Source organism: Penaeus monodon, chromosome 17, assembly GCF_015228065.2.
Source record: "Penaeus monodon isolate SGIC_2016 chromosome 17, NSTDA_Pmon_1, whole genome shotgun sequence".
NCBI classification, from domain to species: domain Eukaryota; kingdom Metazoa; phylum Arthropoda; class Malacostraca; order Decapoda; family Penaeidae; genus Penaeus; species Penaeus monodon.
This window is the reverse complement of record NC_051402.1, coordinates 30,399,377-30,412,586: the sequence shown is the minus strand read 5'-3', so window position 1 is coordinate 30,412,586 and position 13,210 is coordinate 30,399,377. Positions and strand designations below refer to the sequence as shown.

Sequence of the window (13,210 nt, the reverse complement as noted above, 5' to 3'; positions counted from 1 at the left end):
CACTTAACTCTATATTGTCAGATGTAACTAGTTTTCCTTGCTTAAAAAGTGCTTTAGAACACTTATCGAGACAAAACTCCATACCTATGTCATCACTAAACGCTTTTACGGTTTTCAGCAACCCTTCCAGTTCACCATCATTCTGAGCGAAAAGTTTCAAGTCATCCATATAAAAAAGATGATTGATCTTCTTGTCCATGATCTTATATCCATACCCTGTGTTGTTAAGAAGCTGGGAGAGTGAGACTGTGCCATACAAAATAAAAGAGGGGAAAAAGAGTCGCCCTGGAAGATTCCGCATCTGATTCGCATGTCGTCTGAAATAAGAATACCGTTTACGTGGCTGAGAGTAAGATTCGTCTCCCATAATGTCAAGCTGCTTCGAAGAAAGTTGATTAAGACAGGAGAGACCTTGAACATTTCTAAGGATTTTAAGATCCAAGAGTGTGGACACTGTCAAAGGCATTTTTATAGTCGATCCAAGCAGTACTTAGATGTCTGTGTTTAGTATAAGTATTTTCGAGAATCATTTTATTTATGAGCAGTTGATCTTTACATCCGTATGATCCTCTGCGACACCTTCTTTGTTCGTTGGGAAAAATATTTTGTTCTTCCATGTGTATGTAGGTTCTTTCAGTTAAGATTGAAGTAAGTAATTTATAGGAAGTTGATAAGCATGTAATGGGTCTGTAATTTTTTGGGTTATCTGGTTCGTTACTTTTGGCCAAGAGATAAGTAGTCCCTTGACCATTTAGGTGTTAAGTTAGGTTCTATCATAATCGAGTTAAAATTAGATGCTAATTTGGCATGCGCCGAAGAAAGAGTATTAAGTAAAAAATTTGGGATCTGGTCACCCCAGGTAATTTCCATTTATGGGACTTTTTTAGTGCGTTTTGAATTTCTTCATTAGTCATATTTTCCCATTCTTGTTCGGGAATATCCCTAGTGCTATTCTCAAGATCTCGTATCCATGCGTTTTCATTGTATTATTTATCTTTTCCCCAGATGTTCCAGAATTCCCAGATCTGTTCTTCAGATGGTACAGCTTCCACAAAGATTGTATCTTTTCCTATTTCGCGGTAAAACTTCGCGTCAGTCTCGAACATTTTATTCTGCCTGAAGACCTTTTGGCGCTTGTCATATCTACGTAACCTTTGTGCTTTAACCTGGAGTTTTTGCTTCAGCTCTTCTCTAATCGTTGGTATTTGTTCTTTAGAAAGTATTTTGTATTTTCTTATCACTTTTCTCGCTTTCCTTGATTACTTCCCATTATCTTTTTGTAGTTCGTCTAATACAGATATTTCCTTTCTAAAGTCTTCTATTTCTTTCTCAATTTTCACTTGTCACTTAGCTTTGCGAGGCTTCTTTTTCGTTTCCTTCTTTCTTAACTTAATGCCACATTTTGCTTGGAGGACTCTTCCTGTTGCGTACATTAGTTCGTTTAATTCGGTTAAATCAGGATTTATCTCATGACAGAGTTGTTCTAACGCCTTTTTACCCATGTTTAATATATTTTTATATTTATGGGTATGTCTATTTTTGAATAGTGTTTCTCTTTCACTCATTTCGGTATGTTTTACTACCGATAGTTCTTCAACTAGTTCTTAGCCAGCAATTCTTCCTCGTCTACGACAAACTCATGCGGCTCTAATTCATTGATATTATTTCCAACTGCTAGATCAACTTTATTTGGCATGTCAAGTTCTTGTTCATCTAAATTTCCTTCCACTTCATTTTCTTCTATCTGTATCTCTATAGTGTCATTTTTGACTTGGTCTTTGATTACTGAGATTTCTAAATCTGTCATTTTTTTTGTTACGAACAATATGTATTTTCACATTGGCTAGTTTGTTTGGGTTAAGCATTTGCGTTTTCTCACTTTCACTATTCCTGAAACACCATGTATTATAGGTGTCATCAGTATTATTCGTTTCAGGTTTATCGAGTGCATAGTAAAAGCAGTACATTACCTCAGTATACTCTTCCCTTGTCCATTTAAGTCTTGTTTTCTTTTGATTGTTAGTACTAGATGGTTGAACCGCAGGGCCAGGGGTGGGAGCTATCCCGTCCTGGTGACCTGGCGGATTTTGATTTTGAATAATGGAAGAGTTAGACTCTGTAGCATACTTTTCAATCCCAGGCGAGTCTTGCCCTGGGGGACGCGCCCCTTGTTGATCCGCGCGACGGGCGATGCGGCATGATTTATTTTTTGTTTTGATTTGAGAAGTAGGATGCATTTTAGCCTTACTGCCAAGAAGTTGGATATCCCGCGCCAGTTACCAACTGGTATTTCTAGGTCCCTGCGGTTTTGTTGTTGTTGTTTTGTTGTTGTTGTTGAAGTTGTTGTTGTTGTTATTATTATTATTACTATTATCATCATCATTAGTAGTAGTAGTAGTAGTAGTTGTAGTGTTAGTAGTAGTAGTAGTAGTAGTGTTAGTAGTAGTAGTATTTTTTTATCATTATTGTTTTTGTTGTTGTTGTCATCTTTACCATTATTATTATCATTATTATTATTATCATTACTATTATTTCATTGTTGTTATCATTATGATTGTTATCATTATCATCATCACCATCATTATTATTATTATTTTATTATTATTATTATTTTATTATTATTATTATTTATTATTATTATTATTATTATCATTATCATTATCATTATCATTATCATTATCATTATCATTATCATTATCATTATCATTATCATTAACATTATCATTATCATTATCATTATCATTATCATTATCATTATCATTATCATTATTATTATTATTATTATTATTATTATTATTATTATTATTATTATTATTGTTATTATTATTATTATTATTATCATTTTCTTTAGATCTGCTAATTAAAATCAAACACCGGGTCACTACCAGCGACCTAGGGTGATTGAAGTTTGAGGCAATGGAACACCAACAAAAACATGCATATAACTTTTGCAGCAGATTTCCCGAGTGCATAGCAAAGCAGTGCATTGCCTCATTATACTCTTCCCTTGTCCATTTAAGTCTTGTTTTCTTTTGATTGTTAATACAAAAATGGTTGAACCGCAGGGCCAGGGGTAACCTGGCGGATTTTGACGTTATTATTATTATTATTATTATTATTATTATTATCATTATTATTATTATTATTTTTATTATTACTGTTATTATAGATATTATTATTATTATTGTTATTATTATTATTATTATTATTATTATTATTATTATCATTATCATTATCATTATTATTATTATTATTATTATTATTATTATATTTATTATTAATATCATTACTATTATTATCACTATTATCAGTATTGTTGTAGTAGTCATTATCATCATTATTGCTGTCATTATTTATATATCTATTGTTACTATTATTATTGTTATAGTTCTCATTATCATTATCAGTTGTAGTACTAAGAGCAGCAGCAGTAGCAATCATAATATTAGTAGTCGTAGTAGCAGCAGGAGTAGTATCAGTGACAGTAGTCACAGCAGTAGTAGTACTATTAATATGAACTGTAATATCTGTTCTTTCAATATCATTCACTCTCCATTACATTCACCTAAATCGACATCATCTATAACCAAAATGAACCAAACAGAAACACATTCACGATTGAAAAAAATACAAACACTACAGACAAAAATGTAAAACCTGCAACACAAACGAACCTCACTAACTTAAGACTACGGAAACCAGCCTGCCTCTCAACCGTGCCACCATCCGCAGCCCAGCCCTCATCTCAGCGGAAGGAGAGAGATGACAGCGTGGACAACTACCTCAAGATGGTGTTGGAAAACTTCGCTGAGGCCATGAAGACGGGTATTCCCATCCTAGGCATACCCGTTCTTGATCCCTTGAACGTCGGGTCCATCGACATTCCGAGTATAGAGTGAGTCTTGGGCTACCTCTTTTGTGGTGGTGGTGGAATGTCAGTGCAGGATATAATTAATTATATGATTTTACATATATATTGGAGGCAGTAGAGTTTAGAATAAGGAATATTATCGTCTTTTTTATATTAATTTAACGTATACTTGACTATATAATTGTGTGTGTGTGTGTGTGTGTGTGTGTGTGTGTGTGTGTGTGTGTGTGTGTGTATGTGTGTGTGTGTGTGTCTATGTGTGTGTCTGTGTGTGTGTGTGTGTGTGTGTGTAGAGAGAGGAGAGAACAGATGAAGATTAATAGAAAGCGAATTGGAAAACAGAAAAGAATTAGAAATAAGCCAGTCACCCTGTAACTCAACCCCCACTCTCTCCTCAACATCCCTCCAGGGGTCCTGAGTTCAGCCTCCAAGCTAACGCATCTCAGCTCCTCATCAGCGGCCTCTCCAGCTTCTCTCCGACGGCTGTGCATGTTGATTTCCAGCAAGCAGCGCTAACTCTCGGTCTCCACATCGTCACTGTTCGGGTAAATTCACGCATGGGCAGTCAAGACATGTTAAAGTGTAAGTAACAATTCTCTCTGACCAGGACTCGAACTTCTGCTACTCTAATCATGAGCCAGAATGAGGTATATTACAGAAATACATCTGTACATATGAGACATAACTTTTATTTCATGGGCCAGCGGGTATTATGTGCTGCCAATAATCTAGTATGTTGGTTCTTAAATTATGGATAATTACCGTCATAAGGATAATAAAGCAGTTACTTATTGGCAACAAGACACTTTTTAATGGTAATAGTTCATGGAATAATTTGGTTGATAATAATAAGCAAGTATATAAATGATACAGAAAGAAGAAACTAATGTTATCACATTTACATCTTTTATTAATTTCTTTCAAATAAAATGCATTAAAATAGAAGCATTCCAAATTTTCTCCCCTACAAATACACAACTGAAAAAAAATGGGCTAAATGTAATGATGATCGACTCCACTACTGCTAAGGGTCTTCTTCTTTTAACGGTCTGAGCCGCCGTGGTCACAGCATGATACTTAATTGTAGTTTTCATGTTGTGATGATCTTGGAGTGAGTACGTGGTAGATAAATAACGTCTCTGGAGCTAACATGATCCTAGTTGCACCATTTACCATTGGCTAGTCTGGTTCAGTTGATGAAAATCAGCGCACGTGCTCACATAGTCATGCGGGCGATGCATGTGTGCACGGATGCACCCATGCACTCCTATGTGGCGATTGGTGTGTGCACTTGCATTGATTTAAATAATTTTAGGTAAATCGAACCTAGATATGATGAAGTTCCTTGTTCCCTTGGTCAAGGAACTTACCCTCGATTGCCTACCTAACCATTGGGTGGGCAAGCCAGCCCAAGTCAGTGCCAGTAACAAGCCCAGGTAAATACAGAGGGTTGGCGTCAGGAAGGGCATCTGGCCATAAAAGATATCTGCCAGAACCATGATCATTGCGACCCCATATAAGAATGGGATAAAGCTAAGAAGAAGAAGAAGTCTGGTTCAGTTGATAGAATTACTCATTCTGGGTCATACCTGAAGTGGCAGAGGTTCGAGGCCTGGTCAGGGAGGGTTGTTGTTTATCAGTATATTACTGTATTAATCGACCATATTATTGGGTTTATCGTCATTATTGTTACTATCATCTCCATATTATTATTGTTATCATTATCATTATTGTTATTACCATTTTTATTATCATCATTATCATTATTATCATTAAAAGTATTAGAGTGGTAATACTAGTAGTAGTAGTATATTTTCATTATTATGATTATAATCCTTATAATCATTTGTTACCATTATCATTATCATCAATGATATGGTAACAGTGATAATGAAAATAACAATAGCAGTGATGTTAATAGGAGGACAGCTTTTACAGAGGAAACAAGAACTACAAAATGAATAAAAACGATTTAGATCATTTTATTTTATAATCACACGAGCAGCAATAATAGAACTGATAATGAGATTGGTAATATTGACAACAGTAATACAGTACAAAAACACCCTTAATGCAGAGGGTTGATAATACAGCACATTAATAAAAGTTTAATACAGCGCATCAAAATCACTGACAGGTCGACGGTCAATATTGGGCTGACGGTCTCCTGTTGAGTGTCTTCCCCATCTTTGGAAATGGTCCTTTCTATATCCAGATCGTTTCGACTGATATTAGCGGACTGGGAGATGTTACAGTCACTCCAGACGATTACCTTCAGGTACGTGGCCAATGGTAGGCCTGCGTGATGGCAAGTTCCATAAAATGTTTTTCTCTCTCTCTCTCTCTCTCTCTCTCTCTCTCTCTCTCTCTCTCTCTCTCTCTCTCTCTCTCTCTCTCTCTCTCTCTCTCCCTCTTCAACAGTATATAAAAGACAGATACAAAATAATTGTTATATAGTATATAGTACTCTACCATTACGTTTTTTTATTCTGCTTCTTTACAGACTAAAGGATCTAATGTTCAGTAAGTCGTCAAGTAGCCTAGTAATTCTTCTCAGGGATTTTTTTGTTGTTGTTGTTGTTTGCCGAGTTCTACATATAGTTCTAAGAGAACACTTTACGTCGAGGCAGTTACCGGCATTTCTATTGTGTCTTGTGGTCACGTTTGTTATCCATCAAAATTGACTCTAGAGTCTGTGACATATCACTCGAGGGCTTTCAGCTGAGCTTCGTTTTGGAGAAAGAGAGAGCTAACCTGACCATTTTGTCATGCTATAACGGTCTCTCTCTCCCTCTCTCTCTCTCTCTCTCTCTCTCTCTCTCTCTCTCTCTCTCTCTCTCTCTCTCTCTCTCTCTCTCTCTCTCTCTCTCTCTCTCTCTCTCTCTCTCTCTCTCTCTCTCTCTCTCTCTCTCTCTCTCTCTCTCTCTCTCTCTCTCTCTCTCTCTCTCTCTCTCTCTCTCTCTCTGTCTCTCTCTCTCTATGTGTGTATGTGTGTGCGTGTGTGGGTGTATGTGTGTGTGTGTGTGTGTGTGTGTGTGTGTGTGTGTGTGTGTGTGTCTGATTCACTGTATATACAACACGTGTGCGCTTTTGTCTCTGTATGAGAACGAAAGGCTCCCTTCTTAGACATCCATATCTCGGGCTTCTGGCGTCCCTTCAGATCGAGGACCTTCAGCTGGCGGCCGCGTTCGACGTCCTCGACGTTCACTTCGACAACTTCTTGGGCGGAGGATCTTTCGGGGAAATCGTGAGCGGCGTTTCTTTCCGATCTGGCGGAGCTCATCCTGGCCGGGGTGAGGCCGGGGATCGTTTCAGAGTCAGGTCGCATGTAGATATAAGCACACATTCACACACGCACATACATAAACACACACACGCACATACATAAACACACACACACGCGTGTGCACACACACACACACACACACACACACACACACACACACACACACACACACACACACACACACACATACACACAAACACACACACACGCACGCACACATGTGTGTATGCATATATCTACGTATATGTATGTATATATATATATAAATAATAATAAATAAAATATATATAATATATATATATTATATATATTAATATATATATATATATATATATACATATATATATATATATATATATAATATAATATACATATATATATATATATATATATATATATATATATATATATTCATATGTACGCATATGTGTGGTGTATATGTATATATATATATATATATATATATATATATATATATATATATATATATATATAAACTTTTTATATCTCTCGGTGTAATCTCATTTCTGTTAGGCTGCCAACTATACTTCAAAATCTCCTAACTTACCTCTGTGCTTACCTTATTGTTCATCTCGTTATGTGTGACTCCCTTTTTCAGTCCATGCAGAACAATTGCTTCTGTTCATTCTTTCCGTACTTAACGTTTCCAACTGAAAAATTTTAGAAAACATTTTCTTCTTTATCCTTTAGCAATCGAATCGTTTTTCATTCACCAGTAAAACTTTCACGCAAAAGGATCTACTACTTTTCGTATCTCCCCTAAGGTTATTTATTTTAATGGACTCTCCTTTCCTTCTCCTCTTTATCAATAACCTTCATACGAATTTATTACTCCCTCAATCATCTCCTATCTTGATTTTTCATCCAATTTTCATTTTCTTTTTTCTCTTTTCTTTCCTCATTTTATCTCATTCAACGAAACAGATAGCACATCCCACGCGTTCTTTTCACACGCCATCAAACTCTCGAACGTGTTTTAGACATGTTAATCTCTTCCCTGAAAGAGACGATGGTAGACTGTTGAATCTTCACCTCCGACACTTTAAATCATTAGTATTTCGTATTTCGTGTATTCTCCCACCTTACCCTCACTTATGCTTTAAATCTGCTTCCTTTTTCTCATATAAGAGAACCAGACATACCTCTTTTTTAGTAAAATTGAAGAGCTGCGCCATCAACCAACCTCCCCTCTCCTTGGAAAATTCAGTCGTTTGCCATAGTCTTAACTTTATATTTTACCATTTCATTTTGGTAAAGGATTACATTTCATGATCGATCACTTAAAATAGGCGAAAACATCAAATATAGCCATTCATGTATTTATCCAAATGGGATGACAAATCCCCAAATCCTAATAAATAAATGGAAATAAATACCATATAAATACCATAACTGTTATATTCTTTCGGCCTCGATGTTTTATCACCGGTCGAGAATAGGATTAATATCCGTTACTCCTTTACTCATCCTTGTTAAGTCAACTCGGCCTGCCTTGGTCTTTCTCTCTCTGCTTGAATCTCTCCCTCCCTCTCTCTCTCTCTCTCTCTCTCTCTCTCTCTCTCTCTCTCTCTCTCTCTCTCTCTCTCTCTCTCTCTCTCTCTCTTTCTCTTTCTTCATCTCCCTCTCCCTCTCCCTCTCCTTCCCATCCCCCCTCTCTCCATTTTTTTTAACTTATTATTTTCATCAATTCGTCGTCTCTACCATGGGACAGATACTGCCACAAGTGCAGGAGAAGCTGGTACCATCCCTGGTCGCTTATCTGAACCAGGAACTTGGCAAGCACACCGTTGGCGAAATTATTGACGGAATTCTACCGTAGAGAGCGAGGAAGAAAAGACAAGCGAACTGTCGTTTCGTGATAGAATGTTTGTTCGAAATGAAATGCTTGTGTCTGAAAATTGAATAAAAATTAATTAATTAAAAGCGTGTGCCTTCGTTATTGCAATGTGTAATGTGTCCTCCTCCCGGCCTCCAAAAAATGAAAAATGAAGAGGCATATCTTTACTTCAGTGGAGACACATCCACATGCAACCACACTCGCGTAATTTTGATGTGTATGTCTCCCTTTATATATATATATATATATATATATATATATATATATATATATATATATATATATATATATATATATATATATAAATATATATATATATGTATGTATGTACACACACACACACACACACACACACGCACATCTATACATATTTATTTATCTATCTATCTGCAATGTGCTTATGTGTATGTGTAATTGTGTGCACACACAATCACTCACACACACACACACACACACACACACACACACACACACACACACACACACACACGCACATCTATACATATTTATCTATCTATCTGTCTACATATGTGCTTATGATGTGTGTGATACAGCACACACACGCTCATTATAAATAAAGAAGGCAAATGATTTGTTTGCAAGCTACTAACTTTCTCCGTTCTGAACCGCTTTGATGCTTGGTCATATTAATGCATCCTTTTCGAAAAATTCTGGAAATATTTATGAAGTGAAGACGCGCCTTTTATGCTGACGATCTACTCTTGAAATTATCAGGAAGTCTTTAATCACGTTATATATTTCTTTAATTAAGTCATTACCTTGTAAAGTTTCAATAAGGATAAGTCTGATATGCGAAGCTTAGCCTCGCCCGTGAGGGGAGCCCGGCCTGTGTCGACTAATGCCGACTCGCTCACGTGGGTCAGCTGGTGCTGACTCGGCTGAACCTAGTCCTTGCCCGCCGTGGTGCCCAGCCACAGCACTAACCTCCGGGCGACAGTTGCAACTTCTCGTGCCTGGGCGGGGCGCGAACCGTCGACCCTCGGATGAGAGGCCGACACGTTACCACTGCACTAGCCCGAAGGCTAAAGTTTCAATATATAGACTTTTTTATGCGTATATGACTGATGACCTGAAAACTACCATAAGTGTAAGCGGTATAGTGCGTGTCGATGCATTCAGCATAGGATAATATATTCTACAAGAAAAACAACATGTAACCAAAATCAAGTAAAATATTAAGTTTCCTGTAGATACAAACCTTTCATAATATTTCAAATACCACCTATCTCACATCATCAAACAAAATCAAATAAAAGATTCAATCACTCAGGATGAATTCAATAATCGTGATCATTCAAGTCATCCATTTCGATGATCCTTGAAAGAACTGATAATCTCGAACAGGACAAGTGCAAACAAACGCTCTATATTTCTAAACTTCTAAATGTAAACAAATATACACATCATTGTCGTGTATATTGGATTGTCACATGATGGTTAATAGCGAAAAAGGACCAAGTTCTTTGTCGTTGGTGCCATTCGTATTCGTGTTCATGTTATTGTTATTGTTTTGTTGTTGTTGTTGTTCTCATAATTTTTATTGACATTGTTCATTATCCAAGAGTGCTGATGAAAATAATATTGATATTAGCAATACAGATAATCATGATATCAATAACGATAATAATGATAATATATATATATATATATATATATATATATATATATATGCATATATGTATATATATATATATATATATATATATATATATATATATATATATATATATATATATTTATATTTGTACACACACACACACACACACACACACACACACACACACACACACACACACACACACACACAGACACACACACACACACACACACACACACACACACACACATTACACACACACACACGCTCACACACATATACTGTGTGTGTGTGTGTTTGTATATGTTTGTGTGTACTATATATATATATATATATATATTATATATATATATATATATATATATATATATATATATATATATATATATATATATATATATATATATATATATATATATATATATATATATATATATATATATGTATGTATGTATCTATATGTATCTATATGTATCTATCTATATATATATACATACATACACACACACTCACACGCACTCTCACACACATAAACACTTACATATATATACACACATATCTCGTTTATATGTATATATATATATATACACATATCTTTTTTAACTTTCTTTATTTATTCATTATTATTATTATTACAGCATTATTTTATTCATTATCACTATCACGCCAGAATATTCATTTCATATTCGTGTATTTCTTTTTTTATCAGTGTTATGATCATTATTGCCGTTATTACCGTTAATTTTATTATTGTACAAGCTCCATTATTGTTGTTGCTGTTTTTTTGTTATCATCAAATATATCCCTCGCGTTTTACACACATATCTCTCTCATCATGATTCTTCTTCTTTATTCTTATTAGTTATGTTCCGAAGCACTTATCAAAAGGTATAAAATGTAATTATGCAGTGAATATTTAATGAAATCAAAAAGGTAATTATTTCTTATCACTTTTAAAGCCTTGTCTATCAATCTATCTATCAGCTAATGTACCTGTTTCCCCGTTATCTCTACCTTCACCAGTAGCATTAATTCCGGCCTTAAGTGAAATTTATGACTGGTATAATCTCCTCTTAAATAGATAATGTAATTTATGAAGGTATAAATTTTCTGAGCGATGCGTAATGGAAACGAAAAAGGGTTTCATTTTCCAGCTTGCATTTTTTTAGGAAAAAAAAGTATGTATCATTTTGAAGTTGTTTATGGCATAAATTAGTTTGGTGATAAATCTGACAATTCTGGAAATATTGATGACTGTTATTATTCAAAAAGTTCGTTATGTGCAAATTTTTGGTATTCCTCATTTTTTAACTTTCTTTTTTTCATTTTCATTTTGTACTAATATTTTTTTTTTCATTTTTTTTTTTGGCAATGTAACCAATTTGAAAATATATTGAAAAAGACAAAAAAAGTAAAAAAAAAAAAAAGGGCGCACACCCACACCCACCCACCCCCCACACACAACACACAACCACACACACACAACACCACACCCCACAAAACACACCACACACACACACAACACACCCCACCCACCACACAACAAACCAAAAAAAAACACCCACACAACAACACCACACACACCACACACATATATACATATAAAAATATATATATATATAATATATATTTTTATATTATTTTAAATTATATAAAACCCTTTTTCAAAATTATTATATATTATATATATAAATATATATATATATAATATAATATCTATATATAAAAATTTTGTTGGGGAAATTTGTTTTTTAAATTTTTTTTCCCTATTTAATATGGTTTTCAGTGCGATCCTTAGATGAGTGACATTTCTCCTTTCTAATAAAATAAGCCAGCACATCTCACCCGTTTTTACACATTTTAAAATATTATTTAAAAAATACTATATATATATTTTATTATAAAATATATATATATATATATATATATTTTATATTATATATATAGTATAGATAGATTAGATAGTTTAGATAGATAGATAGATAATAGATAGATATTAAATAGATAGATTAGATAATAATGGGATTACATATTTACCCCATAAATTCTGCAATTTGAAAGGAGTTTGGATGGTTTGAAATCTCCTCGGCATTTTTTTACGGGGGCGGGGAGTTTGGTCCTCGGGGGCGGGCCCCTTCAAAAAGGGCCCTTTCGGGGGAAAGGTTTTTTGAGGATTTCGGGATTTTTGGGATCCCAACTCGCCTCCGAAAGAAAAGGGAGCCCTGAAACTTTTCCTAAAAGCACTGAAAAACACTAAAGCTTTTTTTTGCCAAAAACCCGAATGGTCATGTAAAAAAAACACAAAAAATGTCGTAAGTGCTAAAACATCTTTTGGAAATCTACAAAAAAATTCAGGGGCTAGGAGCTTGAGAGCCAAGGAAAGGCCCTTTAGGGAAGGGGTAAACCGACCTCTTTTTGGAGGAGGGGAAACAAAACCAAAGAAACACACCCAAAACACACACGAAAACAGTTCCTTGAAAAAAAATGGCTGGCATACACCATCAAGGCCCAAGCACACACACAATACCCCACCCCAAACACAAAACACAAAACCCGACACAACACACACACACACAC

The 13,210-nt window shown here is 35.0% G+C and overlaps 1 protein-coding gene across 1 annotated transcript in view; it reads left to right on the top strand.

Moving 5' to 3' along the window:
* Positions 1-7,763, top strand: part of LOC119583340 — a 30,221-nt gene extending 22,458 nt beyond the window's left edge. The window contains exons 2-7 of the mRNA XM_037931811.1: positions 1,006-1,059; positions 3,643-3,895; positions 4,281-4,416; positions 6,009-6,149; positions 7,032-7,187; positions 7,692-7,763. Coding sequence (XP_037787739.1) covers positions 1,006-1,059; positions 3,643-3,895; positions 4,281-4,416; positions 6,009-6,149; positions 7,032-7,187; positions 7,692-7,763 — 812 coding nt within the window. The remainder of the gene's footprint in view (positions 1-1,005; positions 1,060-3,642; positions 3,896-4,280; positions 4,417-6,008; positions 6,150-7,031; positions 7,188-7,691) is intronic.
* The last annotated feature ends 5,447 nt before the right edge of the window (positions 7,764-13,210 follow it).